This window comes from Cricetulus griseus, chromosome 7 (genome assembly GCF_003668045.3).
Source record: "Cricetulus griseus strain 17A/GY chromosome 7, alternate assembly CriGri-PICRH-1.0, whole genome shotgun sequence".
In the NCBI taxonomy this organism is placed as follows: Eukaryota; Metazoa; Chordata; class Mammalia; order Rodentia; family Cricetidae; genus Cricetulus; species Cricetulus griseus.
The window spans coordinates 49,214,816-49,238,634 of record NC_048600.1 but is presented as its reverse complement, the minus strand read 5'-3'; the positions used below and the strand labels follow the sequence as shown (position 1 = coordinate 49,238,634).

At 43.8% G+C, this 23,819-nt stretch overlaps 1 protein-coding gene across 1 annotated transcript in view; it reads right to left on the bottom strand.

The window, feature by feature from the left end:
• Lcp2 (lymphocyte cytosolic protein 2) overlaps window positions 1-11,137 on the bottom strand; it is a 40,850-nt gene extending 29,713 nt beyond the window's left edge. Inside the window, exons 1-3 of the mRNA XM_027425210.2 lie at window positions 11,060-11,137; window positions 6,897-6,959; window positions 3,448-3,494 (exon numbers count right to left, since the gene is read on the bottom strand). Coding sequence (XP_027281011.1) covers window positions 3,448-3,494; window positions 6,897-6,959; window positions 11,060-11,137 — 188 coding nt within the window. The remainder of the gene's footprint in view (window positions 1-3,447; window positions 3,495-6,896; window positions 6,960-11,059) is intronic.
• Window positions 11,138-23,819: the final 12,682 nt, after the last annotated feature.

Here is a 23,819-nt window from a genome sequence, read left to right as displayed (position 1 = left end):
AGTCTCTTTTGTTCTGTGTTCATGTTCAGTGACTCAGTTGGTTAGTTGTCAACTTGACACAAACTAGAGATACCAGAAAAGAGGGAACCATCTCAGTAAATTGCCTTGTAGGCAGGAATGTGGAGCATTTTCTTTATTGCCAATTGGTGGAGAAGGGTCCAGCATACTGTAGACAGTGGTACCCCTGGGAAGATGAATCTGGGAAGAATAAAAAGGTAGCTGAATGTGAGCCTGAGAGCAAGCCAGTAAGCAATTTTTTGTTTCTAAAAGGTCTCTGTTTCAGTTCCTGCCTCCATGTTCCTGCTTTGAGCTCCTTTGACTTCCCTGGATAATGGACTGTGACCTGCCAGTCAAATAAACCCTTTGCCCCCAACAATGCTGTTGGTTATAACGTCACTGACAGCAATGAAGTAACTAGGACACTGACATGTGATTCTGCAAAACCTAGTTTCTGGTGAAACTACAGCAGTCTACCCCTCATCCTGACACTTTCATCTCTAGAAGTTCTGTGCAGATTGGTTTGTGTTTCCTGTGCCTTAGCTGACTTTGAACACACGGAACCCAGCTACAGTGCTCCTTTTTGATAGATCCCACTATCTGGAGCAGCAGTTTTAATATGTTTTTCCACTGTAGGTCATGTTTTCTTGTTTATTTCCTTACCTGTTACTGATTAGGTACTTCCTACTGTGCTTTTGTTTGATCATGGATGCTTTTGCATATTCAAGTTTTATTTGAGAATGTAGTAAGGTTGCTTGGAAAACAGTCTGCATTGTCTCTGACTTGTTTGTAAGACTGATTCACCAGGACTGATCATTCTTCATTTCAGAGGCAAGGTCTTCCTGTGCACTCTCCATGGTGACTGAATCTGGGACCCTTTAACCTGACGGATATTAACGGGTACCATTTTCAACCGTCAGGTTTCTGTTACTGCTCTGATTGGAAAGGTCTTTGGTCCGACACAGGCTTTCTCCCGTGCATAGGCTAACCAAGACCCTACTAGAGGACTAGGGACCTGGAAAGTTTTCCAGGACATTTTCTCTCCAGCGCTCTGCTCTTAGGCACACAGATAATGAACTCTAATCTCTTGGAGTCTCCACCCTGCCTCCTCAACTCAAGGATTCATCAGACCAGGCTTTTCCTACTCTCTTTGCCCTAGGCAGGAGACTGGAATCTGAGGGTAAGCATAGGAGTTGCCACTGTGCTTCTATTGGTGAGAACTACAGTAAATTAATAAGAATAAATCCCACTTTTAAATGAGAGTATGGACATCAATTTCGCTTGACTGCTGTCACAATAGAATATGAACCTCGAATTATACTTTCCATTGCTTTTTAGAGAAAGTAGATTCTGTGAAACTTTGGACGATTTTTAAAACATAGGATGAGCAAAGCCTAAAGTATCTGAGGCTGAGTCTGTGGCCAACAATTCTGACTTGCAAGTGCCTGGCTTTTAACAGAACTCATCCATGTACTCGTGGGATTGTCCTGTGCCTGTACTCTTATACAAAGTCACCACCCTTTGTCTACAGGAGGTCCTCCAGCAGACATGCCTGAAGCTATAGGTGGTACTGACCCTGATATAATATATATGATGAGCCTGCCTATGAAGACACACTTATGATGAAGACCAAGTTATAAACTAGGTACAGTAGGAGACTAACAACAACAACTGTTAATAAAATAGATCAGGTGTTACAATACTGTGAAATAAAAGCTGGATGTTCTCTCTCATTCTTTCTCTTCTCCTCTTTCTCTGTATTTTATTGTACTATGTTTTCAGGTGCAGTTGATCATGGGTAATGGGAACCATGGGAAGAAAAACCACAAATGAAGAGGGACTACTGTAGTAGTCACTGTGCACCTGGAGCAACTGAAATATGCCCAATGGCCCAGTAGAACTGGATCTTAGATTTAACCTAAATTGAATCAGCCATATGTGCTTATAGAAATTTCCAGGGAGCTCTAAAAAAGATGGGCAGCCACAATGGTGAACCCTTAATGCTTTCTTTTCCTTCACTTTTCGGGACAAAGAAGAAATAGCCAGGCTAAGTGTATTTTCCTTATTTCCTACCCACTCAAGAAATCTTCCAGCTTTCTGCTTTCTTGGGCTACTTTCTTTTTATCATTATGCACTCCAAGGCTCTTAGAACAGAGAAGGGACTCCAGGGAATGCCCAAAGTAGATGTTTCAAACCAGTAGCATCACGAGCAAATCCAACTCATGGGTAGCTTTATGATGGCTTTCACAATGTTTAAGAACATTTGAGTCAGGATTGAAAAATTGAGATGGGACATTTGAACTCACGTTTCTAGCTATTCTTTGATCAACTTGAAGATTGGCCATTGTTGGGCCCACCTTGGCTAGAGCTGAGTGGCTGCAGAGCTCTCAGGATGGATAATGTAATATGAGATTTGCCATATCCAACGTTATCCCCTACTGTTTCACCATCAATCAGCCTTTGCAGGCTTATCTTTAAAATCATAATTTCCTATTTTTATTTTAGTGTCAAAATACCTCTGTAGAGACACTAGAGACAAAAGGAGAGATAAACCAGTGGGGATTTGAGCTTACAACCTGCCCTACTTTGTACATTCATATCAACTGCCTGACCTCTGTGTCTGAGCATGTGATGCCTCTACTAGGATGATGAAAACAAAATGTCACAATATGCATACTATTGCTTCCCATTTCAGCACCCAGGGCAGACATTACTAATCGGTCATAGCTCCTTTTCCTCCACATTATTCTTAATACCAATAGCAGTCATGCCAAGAAATCAGTATTGACAGATAAAATGATCTCCTTTGCCATTGTTTACTTGGGTCCACATTCATTTTACCAACCAAGAAACAGATGTCTGGAAATCTTAAACCAGTGAGTCGATGAAGATGCCACGAGGAGCTAGACAGATGACTCAGCAGTTAAGGCCATGTACTGCTCTTACAGAGGGCCCAAATTCTGCTCTCAGCACCCACATCAAGTGCCTCACAACTGCCTGTAACTCCAGCTCCAGGGGAGCTGGTACATTCTTCTGGCCCACACATGCACCTTTACTCTCGTGCACTTACCCACATGCAGACACACAGACAAACACATAATTTTAACACGAAAACAATCTTTTAAAAGGTGTCTCGATAAACCATAGGGTCTCTTGATTTTGGTACTATGTTCATAGGCTCAAGCTATCTTATAAAAAAGACAGGAAGTGAAACACACAGTCCAGTGCTGGGAGTTTGTGTTGGGCAAAGCATCCAACTTCTAGCATGACTGGGTGTTACTTCCTTCTAACTCATCATGTGATTCCTCTTCCTCAGACCCTGCCATGGTCCTCAACCTCCCTACTCATTTGTACCATTTAAAATTACTATACACCTGACCCAGTTTCCCCTCAACAGGTCTTTATTTCAACCTGATACCCATCTGCTGCCCATCATGGGGGCATACTCACGGCATCCTCAGCTTAGGGAACTTCTGGATGTCATTTTCTGTCAGGTTCTGAAAAGAAGAGACACTTGGCAGACAGGATAAAACACACAGGAGGGTCCCTGATCAGGTGACTAGGTAAGGAATGAAAGAGAACCATTGTCACCACAACATCCTGAGGTTTACATTTTCAAAGGGAATCCTGAAACTGCAATGTTATGTAAAAATTCCTGAATTATAAACAAAAATGACTTTAGTAATCAAACATGGGGAAAATCTGTGAAACCAAACAGAATTTGTATCACCGGCAAAATCTGGCAACCTCCTCCTTATATTTTCACCTCATGGTTCAGGTCCCTACTCAGTTTTGCATGGGAAGGGAGAAGTTAGGGTCTAATGTCATCAGAGGAGCTAGGTCTGAGGTGTCTTGGCAAGGTGCTTGTTGAAGCCCCAGATCCAGCCTTTATTAACCTGTGGTGAGTTTTCTGACCAGGATTCTGTCAGGCTACGTGAGTTAGAGTGAAAGGGTGAAGGAGCAGTCATATACCTGGATTGTGAGAGACCAAGGCTTTGTTCAGAGTGTGGCATGGTGGGTTGAAGGCATCTTGGGGTCTTTCAGATCAATACTCTGGAAGTGACTAAGATGAGGATACAAGCTGAGAAATGTGAAGAAGAGATGGAGGAGAAGACTCACATGACCATGACTGGAGACAGAAAAGAAAGATGCTGGGAAAGAAAGAACACAGACAACATCTGGGAAGGAAGATAAATGTGCTGTGTGATATAACTTCATCCCCTGCTTCTTTCAAAACCCTCTAGCAATCCTGGGCTAAACTTTATTGGAGTTGGATTTATGGATTTTAAAATCATGGTTATGTGCTGAGTTCAGGAAAGAGATCCATAGATAGTATAGCTACAAGCAAGGACCCCAATGGAGAAGCAAGCTGGCACACAGACCTGCTTGTCTCTCAATGTCCATTCTCTCATCTCCCTTACTATCAGAACCTGAATTTGGTTCAGGGTGGGAAATGTGTTTGTGCAAAATATTTAATTCCCCAGGTTGCCATGGAGATGGTGGAGTCACATGACTCACTTGTGGCCAGTAGGTGTAATCTGCAGTTTACTAGATGAGAGTTCAAGAATAATGGTTATTTTTCACTTTTTTTTTTAACAAAGTCGTAAGGGCACAGCTACCAAACACCATGCACTTTACACTCTGCATTTACCCTCTTCCTCTGCCTAATACATATTTATATTACCTAGAGGTGGAGTAGTCAGCTTGGAGTGATTAGAAAAAACCCATAGGCTTTCCATAGGCTGAATGGGGCCTAAGTTCAGGGCTTCCTCCAGAAGTTGCTCAGCCCTGAGTGTCCACTTGTACATATTAATGCTTGAGAAAGACCACATACATTCCTAGTAAACCCATCAAGTACTTCCCTCCTTTACAAAGCACAGCATCCTCTTTTCTCACCATAAAAGACTCCATTCTTCTCCATGTTAAACCTAAGTGGCATTAAGACAGATGAGGGGGAGGTGGCTACTAGCTCCCACATTGAAGAAGGAAGAGAGATAGATGGAAGGAGTGGGGAGAAGGAGAAGGGAAGGAGGACAGAAAGGGGATAGCAAGCCTTCAATAACAGAATAGTCCTGGATATTTCAGGGCTGGCAGGGTATGAGTTGAGCAACTAGGGCTTAGGTTAAGACTTTCAAAGTGAGCCCAGAGCACAGTGCATTTCACTAGGGCAGACACTGGGTTCTACTACCTATTCTGGCTCCCTCTGCACCCTTTGCACTCCCTCCTGTTCACATGATGAGCAGCTTTCTCTGAAGGGCTGATAGGTCCCAGAGACTGGAACAGAAGAGATGCTGTTCAGATACCATCTCTCAACCAAGGAAGCAAGTGTCCTATCAAGTCATTTCAGGCCTGACACTCACATGGAATGTTGGGGGAGAGTCACATAGCTGAGAAGTGCCACTATTATCCCCAACTGTGACCCTGCACAGTGTGTTTGGCAGAGGATGAAGCAAAGGGGAATTAGGGACAGGAGACAAATGCTTACTCAAGGTTAGCCAGGATAACAAGGCAACCAGAGCCCTCTTCAAAGAGGTTGCCTTCCTTCTGTACAGAAAGTGGAGTGGTGTCCCTTTTATCAGTTCTAAAGCATCAGAATGAAACATACAGATTTAGTGTGGTTGAATGAATAGCAACAATAAAACTCAGGGAATTCTATTCATTCAAAGTTCAGTATAAACAAAACAACAACAACAAAGCCTACACCATATAGGACTAAGCATGTTGTGGTTTAATCATTAGATTTGTGACTTAAGACAAAAATCACCACATCGCTGCATATGTTTCCTCATTTGTAAATGAGGCGGTTGAAGACATCCATGAAGGTATCTTTCTGCTAAAAATGGCTTCATAAAGGCAGGAATCTTATATATTAATGATTTCTCTGTCCCCAGCATATGACATTATCTAGGATAGAAAAGGAACTCATCTCAGGGTGAGGCTTCAGAGGTTCCCAGAAAGGAGAATAAAACTCCAGGTGGTGAGATTGCCATGACTAAAGATGTTGAAGCAGAGCAGGGCGGGGATGAAGTGTCAGAGATGGATTGGTGTGTTGTGTAGCAAGCTGAAGCATATGACATCTTGCTCCCTTTCAACTAGCTTGAAGTCTCATGGTCAAGCTTCTTTGCTATGACATAAGGATATACAATTTGATTGTCCTTCTCACTCTGAATCTGAAGACATTTCCCATGAAACCTTTAAACTTATTTTCTTCCCCTTTGAAAGAGTGAAGCAAAGTGCCCGGAAGGAACAACTTGGAACAGTGACAATTTGCTCTTAATGAACAAGCAAAGAATTATCTCTGGGAAATGATAAGACCACCTCCCTGACAGCCGAGTGCCTCTGCCTTCAACTGAACTGAGTCACTTTCCCTTCAGTGGCCTGGATTCAACATGGACCTGAACCATGAGCCTATATTTAAAGCCTGTGGAATTATAACAGAGTGGGGAGAGCACCCTCATGTGTTTGCTTGACAGTAAGTATACATATTCTGTAATAAGGAGGAAATAAAGAGGAAGAGGATTGGCCACCCTTTTAGTCCACTCTGTGGATGTGTATGCAGGGCTAGCAACCAGGAGTGAAAACCCCCAGTTCTTCAATGGTATCTCCTGCTGCCCTCTCTGTGCTTCTCAGAGTATACATGGCAGTTGAGTGGAATTTCAAGGTATTACTTTGGAGTATATCTTGCTGTCTATATAACACAGGGCTCCTGAGTAAGACATTAATAGTTGGTGAGAAAGACCTATCAAGCCTTTGATCAAAACAAAGGGCTTAGTGAGACGTTGACTGCAAACTTTGACCATAGGCAGTCTCATGGACCAGGTAGATCAGTCAGCCCTAAAGCTGATGGGCAGAACACAGCACATTTTCAGTTTCAGTGTGTGGGACTGGACAGAGCTTACCAAAAACCGAGCGCCATCAATGTGGTATTTCTTCACCGCCTTCTCACAGTCCCTGTAGTTCAGCTGCACAGAAAAGCGCAAGGTGCCATCAGTGTCACAGGCACCTGTTTTCCTCCTCCTTTACATCCCCCAGAGCTTAGCAATATGTGGTACCTGTGGCTAGCCAGCCCCTTCCTGATCCTTTGTCTAACAGAGGGACCAGGTCCCCACCTCAGCCATACTTTCACTACCCGCTGGAACAGTCTGAAATGGAGAAAGTATGTACTTTATTCCTTGGTACCATAACCTCTGGAAAGACACTGTTTTCAAAGCCCCAGAAGGGTGGTCACATTGTAGTCAGGAAAGCATAAAGGAACTGACAGAAGAAACCAAACACCAGCCCCATCTTGTGTCCCCAAAGGTGATCTTAGTGACCACATCAGTCATTTATGCCTAGCCCATTTCTGAAAATGATGGAGGAATCAACTCACTTTCAGTCTTGTTAGAGCGGTGTTTTTCCTCTCTTAAATGACCTAAAAGACACCACAAACACTATCTGGTACTATGACAAACATGTTTTAAATGTTTTGTTGAGGAGCTCATTTACTAAATAATTCCCATAATTTTTAACCACTGAATGTTCAAGTCATCTCCCTGGCCACTATCTCAGCAATGAAATCAGCAGTTGCTAGTTGGCACCAGATGGGATGCTCTGCGTGTAGCAGGCCCTGCTCCCACCCCAAAGCGGCTGTAAGTCACTTAATCCTCCAGTTTCATGTGTAAAAGATGAAGAGACACAGAGAGCTCAGGAACTTGCATAGGTGGAAGGTGACACAGGTGACAACTGAGCTTTAGAACTTGCCTTTAAAGTTTCCATGAGGAATAGTTTTTAAGCAACATCACTAAAGTGAATAACCAGGGGTGTATCCAAATGCACTGTCTGGTAGCTTACACTGCACAGTGGACATTCTTTTGCCTAACTTTTTCTATGGAAAGTAACAGAGGTAAGCAAGCATTTGTAAGGCTTTGGTCAGCTATTTTTCAAAGTTAATCTATGACTGTGGTGCACCCACCTTGCCTTGTCCTTAATAGCACAAAACTTCACACCAGACATAGCTCCAAGACTGAGATCTAATGGATTTAAGGTGAAATATTTTTCTCTGAGGCCCTCACAAGCAGTTAGTTCAACCTTCTTTGGAGGAACTTTTAAAACTAATTTCTTATCTATGACCCCCACCCCGAAAATAATGTGCAAAGTAAACAAATATGGGTGTGGTGGCACACACCTCTAGTCTTAGCACCCAGGAGAATGAGACAGGAGGACAGGATTGCTGTCAGTCCAGGAGCAGCCTGGGCTGTACTCCAAGAACCTGTCTCAACAATAATAATAATTTTAAAATGTAATTGCTGTCACCTACCTATCTAGAAGGGCAGACTGAAGACCAACTTGGGAAGTTGATTTATAGGTCAATGTCGAGGGCAGGCAGCATCTGTAGCATGGTGCTGTCTCCTTGACCCACATGCACAGTGTGTAGTGGGCTTTTGGAATTGTCAGCTTCCTTTAATTCATTTCACTGCCATCACTATCAGATGGATTGCCATTTCTACAGAGTACCAGTTTTGACTCTAAACCAAAGCTAGAGCTCTAGCCTTGAACCTAGTCAGTTGATGCAATTCAGCAAGATCTGAGTCTTGGACCTAAAATCTGTATTTCAACAAGCACCCTAAGTAATTCTCACTAGCACCTAAGTTACCAATCTTAGCCCTAACCAAGTAGTTATTCAGCTTTGTAGGTGACAGGAACTGGGGCCCAGAGAGAGAAGGATCTGGCTTAAGGTCATACAGTGAGGCATAAACCCAACAGAGTTAGAACACATGCTTATGAGCCAGTGACTAGACTACATAGCCCAGGACTAGACTGCTCTCCTGCTAGGCCTAAGCCACTTGGAGGCATTAGGGACATGCAGACTGTGGCCTTAATCTTGATTTTCATCCCCAGTACAGGGCAAGACACACGTATCTGAGGCAAAAGGAACACAAAGCCTCACCAGCCTGTCTCAGCCTTCCCAGTCAGATTCTGATTAGAAGATCGGGATAAGGGGGTAGAACATGGAACTCAATGCCTCACACACATCTCCTTTCAACCTCACCTCCATCTCATCTGGTTAGTTACTGCTAATACCTCTATTTTATGTAAGTTGAGGTTAAGAGAAGCAAAGAAATTAAAGAAAAATAAATCCCCAAGCTAGATGGGAAGGGCACAATTCAAACTAAGGTGTATCTGACTCCAGAGCTGGGTAGAAGTCTCAGCGGCCCAACCCAACATGTTATGTAGACATTACACTTGCTGGTCAATTCTTTAAATGGCACACTGACATCCAAGAGCATCCTTAAGTGGCTCTGTGTTCATTTCACAGAGTATCTTCTTGGGGACCAATGAGCTCAGGGTCCGGAGTCTCATCTGTGTTTGTGGCAGGGGGCTGGTCCTTCTAGGATCATCAATCCCTCCCCCCACCCCCAGGTTCCTTGTTCCTACCCTTGAGTCTTTCCCTCCAGAAGGTGAGACCTGTCCCTGGAATATAGCTCTTACTAAGGTCCATGATCAACAAGAAGAAACCTCCTCATCTCTTAGCTCAAGCAGAGTGGTGTCTGCTTGGCCTGTGCTAAAGGGAACTTGACCCACACATTATCTGTAGCACCATGGGATTACATAATATCCTAGTTACACTTGAATGTGGGGCCTTTCTATGCCTCTTGGTCCCTCCCCAGACTTCCCTGCCTTAACTCTCAATTCCATTCTCACTGATCTATTGAAACAATTCACTGCTTCACTCCACCATGGCAAATTTACCTTTCTGCCCTAACTTACTTCATTTTTAGTTAAGAAAAGTAACTTTAAAACATACTTAAAAAGTCAATTGTCTCATCATATTTCCACCCACTGTGTTGAAAGAGAAGTTTATAATGACCCTATGGGGAGAAAGTAACAAAAATAAGATTTACAAAAAAGTGGCAAATACCAGGATCTGTGGGGCAGTCTCCTACCATGTCTCGTCCAGTACAGACTTCTGTAGGTTGGGAAGGCACCAATGTGTATATTACAGGTTTGATTATACAACCCAAAGAGACTTTTCTACCCCTTGGATCTCCATTTCTTCAGAAAAAAATAGAAGGCAAAGTAGACGACTTGTATGGTTTTAGCTTTAGGACCTCATCTTCATTACTGCCTGGAATATCAGTGGAATGTGAGACCAGCCTGCAGAAATGGGGACAATAGAAGCTCCTGTTTTCATAAGACCCCTTATCTTTTCTGCATGGGTGCCTTAGAGGAGTCGGGTGTCTTAGGATATGCCTAAGCAGATATGTGGTCCTCATTAGCAGATAACTGAACAAGGACCCTCGACTATCTCCTCCTAGCCTAGAAGCAGGACACTGTGGTCCAGCTTGACTTGTAAGTCTGCTGAGCTTGTCTGTTGTGTCCCTAACTATCCTGGGGCTCATGTCTGCTTTTCTGGCCTGCTTTCAAGGATTCTCGTAAAGCTCTGGTGAGACTCCAGCAAATAAAGAGACTCTTGCCCTCTTACAAGATCATGGACAATGGATGCCCAAATACCATTGTTCATCTAGCCATCTGTCCACCCCTCTTGCCCTGCTTGTCCATCCCTCCTACCCCAGAAGTACATATCTCCTTTTCTAGTAAGTAGACTTCACCATAACCATTCCCTGCATTTCAGAGCATGTGCTATAAAGCTAAATAGGCACGATTTCAATCCAACCTGATCCAGTAATACTCAAGAGCTTTGGACCACTTAAACTCAAAAGCTGACTTCAGTTGAATGAAATAGTGATCTTGAGATGCAACACTGTCAGTGCATAACATTAATATGTTAACACTGAACTCACATTATATTGGACTGTGTCTTAAAGGACAGTCTGTGGAGCACTGGATGCACACCTGTGTGTAGTAGGGGCTTATGCACTGGAGGGCCCTCTCCCTATCTTTCTCTACAGGACACACTGCCCATAAACTTAGTAATCTGCCTCCCAGGAAGGTAGCAATTGCAGGTGGTAACTCTGCAGCTATCTTGTACACCTTCCATATTCCATCCAGATTCTGCTTCCACTCTGCCCACCCTGCTGAAGGCATATGAGCCCAACCAGAAGCACAAGAGTGAAGGACTCACCTTCCTGAAATAATCAGCGAGGCTGTCCGGGTTCCAGGCTAAGACCTCTGAGCGAAAGGGCACATTCTTCAAGGCCATGGCTGCTGTTCGGGGAGCTCACAGGCTGGGGAGAGCTGCTGCAGCCATGAACAGAGACCCAGAGCACTGAGGTGTCCTTAGCTCTTCCAAATCCCAACTTCACTCAGGAACACCCTTGTTGAACAGGCACCGTTTCTGCTGTAACCAGATCCCAAGAAGCAGCGGCTTCCCCTGTGAACAAATATGGTCTCTTCTCAGAAAACGGCTCAGCTAGTTTCCTTTACCACTTCCTCTGCTGACTTCTAAATAAGTAAACAAGGAAGGCCAGCTCTGGCCAGCTCTCTTAATGCAGAGAAAGAGAGAGAGAGAGAGAGAGAGAGAGAGAGAGAGAGAGAGAGAGAGAGATAATTCCCTAGTAGTCCAGACACTCTAACCAAGTGGGGACTTAAACCCAGTTCTAATAGTTTTTTTCCACTAGAATTCTAGACACCCAAAGCTTGACACCACACTCCCGCATGACTGGGTCTACACAGATAAGAGTCTCTTTTGAAAGTTCCCTAAAATTGTCTATAATATCATCCTCTAGTGAACTGTGGGGGAAGGAAGATGTTCTCTTCATGTTCTCCAGCTTCCTTCCCCACCAGTTTGTTTTTATTGAAAGCTGAGGTACCTTCAGCTGCTTCTCCATGTTAAGATGAGTGAGTGGGTTTTGGTGAGTGAGGCAGCCAGGTTCTGAGTGGTGAAGGGTGTGATGACGCAGAGGACTATCTACATTTCTGATATGAATGTGTCTGTACTGTAACCTTGGGGCATGGAGTGACTGAAGGGACCAGCTCAGGACACCCCAAGTCCAAGTTCTCAAGACAAAGGATATTTACTCACCCCAGAGGGACAAAGAGGAGGGAATAAGAGACAAAAATGAGAAATAGAGGATGAGGGAGAAGGGAGAGAGGGGAAGGATATTTGCCCTAGACTGGAGCAAATGACTGCCTCTGGATAGAGAGGAGATAGACCTGACCGATAGGAAAATGTGGCTTATGAAGGTAAAAGGGAAAACCCTGTGTTAGGATGAGGTGTTTAATTTTATTGGGAGTGTTAATGAGGTGAGCCAAAGGGGGCTTTTGATTTCAATACTTTGATAGCTGGACAATGGTAGTCAGCCTCAGGAGGAGGAAGTGAACCTAGCTTTAGGAATGTAATCTAACAGTTTCTGGCAAGGCAGAGGCAATGGGGGGAAAGGACAAGGCCTGCTAGAGCCATGTTTGTCATGTTCGGACTAACTAGAGTCCCTTCAGTGACAGTGTAGGTAACTAGTTTCCATATCTGCAAGGCAGGAAAACAAAGGGCTTATGCACATACATACACTTTGATGCCTTTGCTAGGCAAATGTAAAAATAAAAGGGTTAAAGCATTGTTGTTATTGGTGGCACAATGCCTTCCATACACTGTGCTTTTTCACTTTATATTCTGTCTACTATCGTTTCTTCCATTTGCTATTGAGTCTACCAAATATCTAGCCAAAGAGTGTGTTCTCTGAGGATAGGAGATGGGAATCTGTTGCATCCTCCTTCAGTTTTTGACTCTGAACAGATCTCATAGACTGAAACAGTCTTTAACAGTGAGTGAGACCTGAGGCTAAAAACAAATGTATTGGTACAATATGGCAACCTGTAAACACAGTATAGCCAGTGTTCCATATGTACATACACATACATGCCTATAATATGGGGATGCACAGACTCACACATGTGCATAGCTCTCTATTCCAATGTGAGAAGGTTTCTCAAGGGTAGCTTTAGTCATGTATGCTTTCCCTTTTATACACACTACAGGAGGCCTTGCTGCCTCTAGTAGCTGTCTCATTACCTGTTTATGAGTTTAAATGAAATACAGATGAAGTGCCAGACCCAGCCCTGGCAAGTGGTCCATGATGGTGATCTGCAGAAGGCATTAACCCTGGTAACTTACATTAAATGGTCAACAATTGATGATGCTCAATGGACCACTTCCCTGCTTCTCCAAAGCTCCATGACTAGTGAGAGACATTACTTCATTCTTCAAATCAGCAGCCAGCCATGATGGAGGCAAATTACTTTCAAGTAGAGTAAAGAAGACATCATGGGGTGAACTGGGCTCTAGGCAGAGCCTTGGGGGGTGGAGTGGATGGATGAAGATTCTGGACCTCACTCAGTCAATCAGTCAAAGTCTCTCAAAATAGAGAAAGGAACATTCCAGATCATCCTTAAAAGTAAAAGCAACAGTGGGGGTTTTGTTTTGTTTTGTTTTGTTTTTGGTCAGCATTGTGTTTTTTAATATTGTTCACCCAACTCAGGGTTTAAAAATAAAACAGAAAAAGGAAGCTAGAATATAAAGATTGTTAAATATTGCACCCCTTTGGAAATAATTATCCAATAAAAAGTGGCCAAGATGAATAATCCATGGGGACCAGTGACAAGGCAGCCACAGAAGCCAGAAACGAGGGTAACAACAGTGAAGGTAGTAGAGGTGCAAGGCCCCAGGGGGCCCCCACGGTGTGTCAAAGGATACGCTGAGAACTTTATACCAACCATCCCTGGTGTTTGACATAGTCATTACTCCTACTTCACCGCAGAGAGCAATGAAGTTAGAATGGAGAAGCCATTTGCTTGCTCCCTATGTCCCCCAAGTAGGTTGTGCACTCCACTCCAGTCTTGTCAAGAGTGTACCTGAGTCCAGAGCCACTATCCCTTACCATTTGCCTCCTCAAGGTTCTTGGATGCTTTGACAATGTCCAGAATAGAGCCAGGATTCAAACTAGGCCTGTCTGCAGAGCCTGCACAGTAGCCCCCGTGTTCACGGAGACAGTTTATGGCCTGCAGCTCATGCAGGGCTAGTGAGCTGCTAATCTGATGTCTTTCATATTGGGTCCCCTGCCCATTTGACCACAGACCCATACCTCAGATAAGGCATCAGGGCAGAGAGAGAGCAGATGATAAAAGGGGAAGTGTGTTGCCTCAGGCCTGTCCTCGGGCTTGAAGACTGTCCTCTTCCTATCCCAGGGTGATTTCCCAATAATTTTAAGTTTCACCTCTCCTGTGTCTGGCTGAAGTATTTCAGAAGCTTCCAAGGCAGGTCAACTCTGGAGAACAGCTCTCAGGAAACAGGACGATGTGTGTGACAGTATGTCATCTCACTTGTTCCAGACTAGGTCTCTTTACATGTAGAGTAGGCAGGCCTTTGCATTTATGCCAAGGCAGAAGTGATATCAAGATGTCAAGAACTCTGTGTGTATCAAGGTGTCATTCTGTTGGTTTTGAGCATGAAGCAGAATAACAGGCAGGAATGAGCTAAGGTCCAGCATAGCAAGCAAAGAAGCCTTGTTGATGGGGCAACTGGTCCCACCCCATCTCTTTTGACCAGAATCAGGTAGAAAAACCCAGTTGTTTACCAAGAAACAAGTTGAAAGTTTAGCCAAAGCAAGAGATTGCTTCCGGAATCTTTCATAGGTACTGAGATCTGTCAGAGCACAAATTCTTTATATAAAATGGTGTGGTTCTTATAGATAATATGTACACACCCTCTCACATACTTTGAACCATTTCTAGAAGACTGATAACAACTAATAATGCCAATGCTGTGTGTAGCTGTGATACTCTGTTGTTTAGGGAATAATGGCAAGGAGAAGAAACTCTACCCACATTCAGTGTGGATCCAATCTTTAAAAATATGTCCCATCTGTTGTTGGTTGAACACATGGATATAGAATCTGCAGACACAGAGGACCGAGCATATCTCTCAAGGTAAAAGCAACACACGGAAAGCACTGAGCCAGTGACAGTGGCAGGGGCTCATAGAATAGAGATTGAGAAGCTGTGGGAAAGAAAGCAATGCTTGCAGTATGTCTGACTGTTGGAACGTAAGGGCAGACAGTGGAGGTTGAACCCTTCCCCTTCCTCCCTCACTCCACCAAGCCTAGATCTATAGCATCCACCCACCCACCCTTTTCCCTCTACCTCACAGCAGAATCACAGGGGAGAGGTGATAACCTGTAGGGAGCCGTTCCTGCATTATCCATTACAATGATGGTGCCTGCAGACACCAAAATGTAAATTACTTCACAGGCGCTGGGTAATCTCCATTCCTTTGATCTCTGCCTATCCCGTGGCTCATTTGGCCTGAGGAGCTGAAGCCATTCATAGGGTAACACGTCCCAGGCGGCTGCTTGCCAGCCTTTATTAAGGAATGGGATTCTTGGGCCAGGGTCTCCGCTCTGGTAAGCTTATGCTCTCCCCTCTCAAGATGCATTAAAGCTTTTCTGCAGAAGGATCCGAGTGTCCTGCCTGTATTTCTTGCCGGCGAGAACATACAGCGCGCGGGACAATAACCGCCTATCTTAATGACTAGTTTTAGAGGTGAGAAAATAGAGTGGGGAGCTGCTGCTCCTGTGTATGCTGTGGAGGAAGGATCCTGGAGAATTGTCACATCAGGACCAGAGAAGATAGAAAAGTAGAGGCTTCAAACATGAGAATATGTTGCTCTTCTTAGGGCAGAGGCTAAGGGAAGTTCCCCCACCATGTTTAGAGGCAAGCAGAAGAAACGGCACCCGTTTGTGGGACCATTCTGGATGGCAAAAGGTGATAGGAAGATCCAATGGAGGAGAGCCATGGAGGGTCCTTCACAGAACCTGACACCTCATACTATGGTGCAGAACAAAGAATACCTTCCAAACAGTGTGGGGAACAGGGACAGTCACCTTGGGAGGCCCAGTACTTCCTAGTACTCCTTAAGGCTGCAGAATAGGAGATGGTAAAAATGGACTTTCACAGCCCTATCCCAGCCCTTCTCCAGATGACATTCACCCTGTCTCCCCAGTCTCTGAGAGCTCCCTCCCACCCATCCTGGACACTGGTCTCACCTCCCTCATCCATGGATAACACAGGAGGAAAATATGAGTGAGCTGCCCTAGGCAAAGATAGGCAAGGACCAGTAACATTTTCCACTTCCTTGTGGCTGACGATTTCATTTTTTTAAAGTCTCTTTGCTTTGATTCTTTTGCTTTGCTGTTCAGCTGAGGTACCTCAGAAGTTCAAGGTGAATGAGAGGAAGTCCTTATTTGGACTTCCTGTCAAACCTCCCCTTCTTCTCTATCCTATGTTTCACTTTGCTTGCCTGAACTCAGATAAGTATGTTACAGAAAGAGCACTCCCCATGTGCCAGGAAGGGTGAGTAGCTGTGGACAGGGGCAAGAGAGAGAAGCCAGTTTCTCTGCCTAATAGATGAGAAACCTTTGCTTTCTTCCATGGACAAGCTGGAATGTGGCAGGATTAGAAGAGGAAGATGGAGCATAAGAATAAAAAGTAAAAGGGATTTAAGCCCCTGGCAACAAAATCACCTTTGTCTAGCTGCCTCTCATGGTAAAGGGAAGGTTTGAGGTTAAAAAGAATGACAAAATTAGGGGATTGGTGTATGTTTTAGGTGAAGTCCAAGTATTGAGAAAGTCTACCACCTCTTCCCAGGGACCTCCATGGTTTGGAGCGAAGAAATGGTAGTTAGACCTTTATTCATAATACCATGTAACTCTCACAACCACTGCACCAGAGGAGGTTCTGGCACTGGTACCCACTTTACAAATGGAAAAGAAGGGTGGAGGAAGAGTATTTGCTTATTGAAAGTCCCACAGAGAGCCAGAGGTAGATTGTGGGATCTGATGCCAAGAGAGACAGAGTTTCCAGGGGTAGAAATCTTACAGCTGAGTCACCAGCATCACCTGGAACAGGTGATGGCCAGGCTTCAAAACCTTTTTCCTTTGTGTTCTCCTAAAATGATAGCCCTAGGTTTGCACATGTTCTTCTCTAGTAAGGAAGGAGAAGCAAGCTAAGTGAGTCTGATGCTGTGTTTAGGATACAGGCTGTTCTTTAAATGACACAGCACTGCAAGCAAAGAGTCAGCATTGCAGGCAGAGAGACACGGCACACTGCAAGCACAGACACACAACACTGCTACACCAGGGTGATTTGGAGGTGAGGTGCTGAAGGAGAAGGGGAAACTGAGGAAAGAAAAGGACCATCAAATTCCAACTGGGAGCCCCATTGAGGTCTGAGTCTTCACATTCCAAGCTTGCTTCTGAAAACTGTGCTTGCAGGTATGTGAGGGCCCTGGATCCTTCAGGTAGGTTACCTTGCTGGTCAGGAATTATGATGCCTGTATCCTTGGGGCCCTAATTCTGCAAGAACAGGTGCACATTACTGTTCAGGGAATAAAGAAGGAAGCATAGAGTAAGCTTAGAGTACTGTTCAGGGAATAAAGTAAGGAAGCACCATACATGGTGGACCACAGGCTGGCAGGAGGCTAAGCCCCACCAGTGGAGTGTCTGACTTTGAACTCCTTTTAAAGTCACCCAATCTTTATATTTTTATTTAGCAGAGCTAGGATTGAACCCAGGACCTTGCACATGCTACATCCTCAGCTCTTCTTGTCTTCTGTGGGGTGCGACTAACGCTTAACATCCTTCATGGTGCATTTGTTGATAAATGAAGTTGTTAGTGTTATATGCCTGAGCTCTACCTGATGTAACATAGAGACATTTCCAGTTTATTTACTTTCCGCAGACAATGCTAGTGCTTCCTTTCTGTGCTAGCAAATCACGATCCTCTCAGTGGCTGAATAATTCGGTCTACCTCTCTTTAGAGACAGATACAAAATAAACACAAATAATCCTGCAGTGAGGATTTATTCTGCAAATCTCTTGTGGAGTATCATCGGAGGGTGATCAGACTGGTTACCAGGGAACAGGAATGCTGCTGAGAGCAGACAGAGCTCTGTTTATAGGATGTTGAGCAACAAGTGCACCTTGGGGCCGTGCCTAGAGAATAAAACTGCAAGAGTATCCTTAATCTGTTCCCACCTCCTTGTGTTGATGAGTCAATCTTTTCCCTGCCTTGTTTCATCTGCCTCTGTTGTAAAATTCCCTGGTCCTCACTTGTCCCCAGAAAATGGTAACTCCATTTGCTTCTAGCAGGAAACCACGATCCTGCCTGCAGATCACAAGGCGGGGAAGAGATTGTGTGAGAATGTGATAGCCACATCCTCAGCTCAGCTCAGTAACTGCTGTGGCCAGCTTCTGGGGAGTGAGACACCTTCAGATCACTGCTTCATCCTCTCTAGGCGGAACTGGGCCCCTGTTGGTCTTTAGCCAGGGTGATGACATAGGTCCCCAGCTCTAAATAAAACTTGGTCTAGGCCAATAAAAGCACCAGGTTCTCATAAGCAAGCTTCCACTTCTCCAACCTCTTGCCACCATTGTTCCTTGTTACCCACTATCTCACTTTGGCTCTTCTTTAAAAAAAAATGTTAGTTTTCCAATTAGCATACAAAGTATTCCATTTCATTGTGGAATTAATTTTTCAGGGAGAAAGCTCTGAAGTCTTCTGGCAAACTAGAAGTAATCATATACCTTTGATTCTCTCGTCTCATATACATATACATGCTGTCTTAATTATTTTTCTCTTGTTAGGGTAAAATATCCACTTTGGGGGTATGGTCCACTGTGATGGAGAGGTCATAGCAATGGAATCTGAGGCAGATGGTTATATTCATTATGGAATTTTTAAAAATAATACATTGTTTTAATTGATTATCTTCCCCTGATTCTCTCCACCAATCAGTCTCTTGCCCCCCAATTTGTACCTTCCTACCCCAGCAATCCCCTTTTGTCTTTCATGCCAATGTGTAGTCTCTCATTTTAAAAATTGTATTTTTATGTGAAAGAGTTCTTTGCCTGCATACATGTATGTACACTGCGTGACTGCCTGGTGCTCACAAAAGCCAGAAGAAGGTGTCAGACCCTCTGAAACTGGAGTTGTAGACAGTTATGAGCTACCAAAGGGGTTCTGGAATCTGAACCCATGTCCTCTGAAAGAACATTAAGAACTCTTAACCTCTGAGCCATCTCTCCAGTTCTTGTCAGATGTATTCTATCACACCCCCACCTCTTTAATACCTCTTTCCCCCTCACACAGTCCCCTTTCCATCCCATGACCAATGAATGGACAGTGTCAGGCCCTTTTGCATGTGTATTCACTCTGTGATTCAGAAAGTCTCACCCAGACAGTTCCAAGCCCAGAATTCCCCAAATGGAAACATCCTCTGACAGAGAGGGTTTTTTTTTTTTTTTTTTTTTTTTTTTGCTCCTGTTTTGGCAGCTTCCAGGGTGAATCTGGGACCACAGAGGGAATCAGCCTCTCAGTCTTGGCTTTTCTCCTCAAAAGTTTAAAGCTCAGGCTTTCATCTCTTTCCAAAGACAGAACGTAAGAAGGGTGAAGCCTCAGACTACAGCTGAGTGGTCTTGAAAGACCCACTTAATTTTTTCTCTCTGTGCCTTAGTTTTCCACAAGGATGGGGAAACCTAAATCACAGGCTTGGCTTCTCCATGTGTTTCTGAAGATTCTGTGAAATGAAGTGGTAAGCTTGCTGCTCATGATAGTCCTTGCTGGAAGGTGGGAGAAGAACGAACAAAAGAAGCTGTGTCCAATGCTAAAAGACAGAGATACGATGATGCTGGCCTTGGAGAAGAGGAAAGGGACACAAGCCAAACATGGGTCACTTCTGGAATCTGCTGAAAGCAATGAAAAGAATGCTCTCTTAGAACCTGGAGAAAGGAGGAGAGTTCTTGGTTTTAGCTCAAGGAGATGCATCTCGATTGCTGTTGATCTGAGAACTGTATGATAATGTGTTTGTATTGTTGTAAATCTCAGAGGTTTTTTGACCTGTAGATAATGACCCCTTTGGTATTGTATGTCAGATATGTATATGACAATTCATAAAAGTAGCGAAATTACAGTTATGAAGTAGGAATGAAATAATTTTAAGGCTAGAGTCACCACAACATGAGAAACTGTATTAATAGGTCATCACAGCATTAGGAAGGTTGAGAACCATTGCTCTAAGATCAATTAGTTTTGGAGTAATAGGAAACTAATTCATCAACTAACTTTAGAAAAGACTGCCCCTATCACTGTGCCACCTCCAATAACCCAACTACCCCCTCCTCAATGCCCCTAGTTTCTGGGTACACTGGCCCTCTTCTCCAACAGCCACTTTCCACAAGCAATATGTCCACTATCTAGCACCACCACACTTTGACCCGTTTGTTGGTACAGATAATGGTGATGGCCTACTTCCTGCTGGCACTGGGGATTCTATGCATTCAACAATTCAGCAGAGAAACACCAGGAAACTTCTGCCTTAGCGATCTTTGCCCACATGGGTACCATCGTTTAGCATCCAGGATATTCAGCTACAAGGTGAGCAGTGCAACATGTGCCACTTGCTGATACATACTGGCATGGATGAGGATGATAAGCTGGAAATTCATGAGTTTTGGGTGCTTGTGCCTCTCTGAAGCTTAAGTGAACATGTCCTTGAAGTGAGGAGACTGTCCCTTCTGTCCCTTGTCATGGGTTAAAAACCTCACAGCTCATATAATATAATCATGTGGGGTCTGCATACTTTCATCTTGGACTAGTGTAATGCCTTCATGCAATCAGCTAAACATACAGATAGATAGATAGATAGATAGATAGATAGATAGATAGATAGATAGATAGACACCATGTAATCTGAACAAACCACATCTTTTGGTTTCAGGAGCTTCATGCCACTCTGACAATTGCTGAAAGATGAAGTCTGTTTTTTTTTTTTTTTTTTTTTTAATCACTGGAGTGAGTGATTTGAAATCATCAACAGGAACCCCATGACCTACTTGGGCAGTGAAGGACTCAAGATGACACAACTATGACTCATGGCAGGGGTGCTAAGCCTTAGAGCAAGGCTCACATCCTCATGTCAGTGAGGTGAATGGAGGTAAACTGTGGGCAGTTAAGTGTCTGATTGTGGGGCACTCAATGGATGAACTTGTCAGCTGCATAAGCACACTAAACATGGGTTTAAAGAGGAGGAAAAGGCAACTTAAGGGGTCACTTTTTCCTACTCCTTTATACAAGGATATGAATGATGCAGGCACGCTCAAGGTTAACTGTAGGTGTGTCCTTCAGAAAGTTAACTGTGTCCAACAAGAGACCATAAGACTTAAGACACAGGGCATCATGCTAGGCTCTTTGCTAGGTACTGTTGTCAGTTCTGTCACCTGCTTCCCATACCAGTGTTTACACACCAGCAATGCCCATCCACACAGTGTCGTTATTAGAGCTGAAGCCTGGGAAATGGATCCAAAGACTTCCATTATAGAGAGATGGGGTCCTAAAGGGTCTTGGCTCCACAGTGACAATCTTCGGCATCTTTTAGTTAAGGATGTTCTGTTCGGGCCACAGTGTTCCTTCCTGCCCCATCCCAAGAAAGTTCTTTTGAAACCATCTTCTCTTCCACTTGTCTCAGTCTTCAGTAGACTCATAGGGCTATCAGCACTCAGCTAGACTCCTTGCTGGGCTCCACCAAAAGCCATTGCCATTGTGCCTCTGTAACCTTGTTAAAGCTCCTTGCTTAATTCAACTCACTTACTCATTCATTAAACAAATATTTGTTAATCATCTGCTTTGTGTCAAAGAATTTAATGGGCAAGAATTAACTAACAACACTGTTTGTCTAAAAGGGCCCAAAAGGTGATAATAATGGATAATGAATTAGCATTTATATTTACTTTGTGCCAGGCCAACCTTAAGCCATATGTATATATATTATATATCTATGATATATAATCTTTTGAGGTGCATAGAACTATAGCTTATACTTACATACAATATACATAATAGTGGTTATGTCACACATATATGTACATATATAGGTATTCAGGTTTTTTTATACATGGGTTGCATCAATTAAGTCAAATTGTGGATTGAAAACATTCAAAAGATAATTAAATCTGCTACTTATATGTAGACCCTTTTTTTTCTTGACATTCTCTAAATCACTTAGTTAATGATTGTTTACATTGCATTAGATGTTCAAGTCATACAAAGACGATTTGAAGCACATGGGAGGATATGCCTAGGTTGTATAAAATAAAGATTATGATATTTCCATGGATGGTGAAACTAGTCCCCCATAGGCACTCATGAAGCCCCATTAAGGGCTTCCCAAACAGCAAGATGATGAGACTGAGACACAGAACAATCCCAATCCTATGTGACAGACAAGAACAGGGGAGCAAATGGGAGCTCAGGATCTCTGCCATGAACTAGCCACCAGCCTAATTGTCTTGTCTAAAGAAAAAAGAGTGAAATAGTTCAAGACTTGCTTCTTGACACACCTCATGTGCTCCACAGTCACATATACCATATGAGGCAGCACATACACAGGGTGTGTCCACTGTGGCAGAGTTCTGCCTGCTGTGATGGTCCAGAGTCTTGTGGCTGGCCATGGAAGCCCCAGGGTATGACTCCTGCTGTGCTACTCTCGGGCTGGGAGACTTTAAGCAAATTCCCCAGCCTCTCTGAGTCTCAGAATATTGATCTATAAAATGAGGTTAACATATATGAACATCCTCATGGAGCTTGGAGAAAGATGAATTAATTCTGGGTTGTTTAGGGGGTGCCTAGCATATAGTACTGGCCTATTAGAGCTCTTGTCTCAAGCTCATGAACGGATGGGATGTGGAAATAAAACGCAGAAAGGAGATAGAAGGTGGGAGTGCCGACCTAGGCAGGCCTTAGCTTTGTATGGTTGGCATCTAAGGAGCTAGGAAGTCCCACAGGATCACCAGGTGAAAAATACCTAGACTCAGGGCTAAGGTTTGCTTGGATAGCCCAGGGCTTGCAGTGAAGCCAGTGTGACTGGGAAAGGGTGTATGGGACCGAGGACAAAAGCACAGCTTGGAGACCTACTGAAGAATCACAGTATGGACTTGGCCATATGTCCTGAGCATGGGGAGCACTTGGTGGTTTTAAGCCGGAAGTGATGGTGTCTGACTCACATGTGAAAGTCATCTTGACCAGCTATGTGTGAAGGGGAGACCACAGAGTTGAGGTGAAGCAGAGAGCCCTGTTTAGAGGATGTTCTGCTGGTAGGCCAACTGGAGGGTGTTAAGAATGGAGGCACACAAGTTTCATCTCACAGTCAGCTCTTCTTTTGGAAGTCTCTGTGACTGGGGAACTCTTAGCTGAGTGTTCTCCTGGTTCACGCTCTTACTTCCGCAGGTGCTGACTCAGAGATTTTCTGTCCTAGTTTCGTTACCAAATACTGTTGCAAAATATTCAGACAACAGAAACTTATGGGAGAAGGGGCTTATTTTAGTTCATGAAACCGGATTAAGGTCCATCCGTCGTTGAAGGAAAATCAAGGGACAGAAAACGCTTAGCCATATGCAGTCAAGAGGGAGCATGAATGAATGCATGCTTAAGTCCTCATCAAGCTTTCTCCCTATATACTGTCCAATACCCCAAGTGCAGGGAATGCTGCCACCCATGGTGGATCATCCCACATAACTAATGAATCAAAATAATTTCCCAGCGATAAGCTGGTCCCTTATTAAGACTCTATTCCTGGGTGATTAGATTGTATCAAGTTAATAATTAAATAAACTGCCACAATCACCTCTTCAGAATGGCTTCCTGTCCCCTCTTCTGATTTATTTTTTCTCTGTATCCCAAACTAATTTAGAATATATTTTACTAGTTGCATTATTGTTCATACAAGGACCAATATGATATGAAAAATGTGTTTTTGTCACCTCTGTTCCTTGCTGAATCCCCAAATCCCACAGCATCCACAAAGTAGGTGTTCAAGAAATATTGTCGAACTAATTAATGAA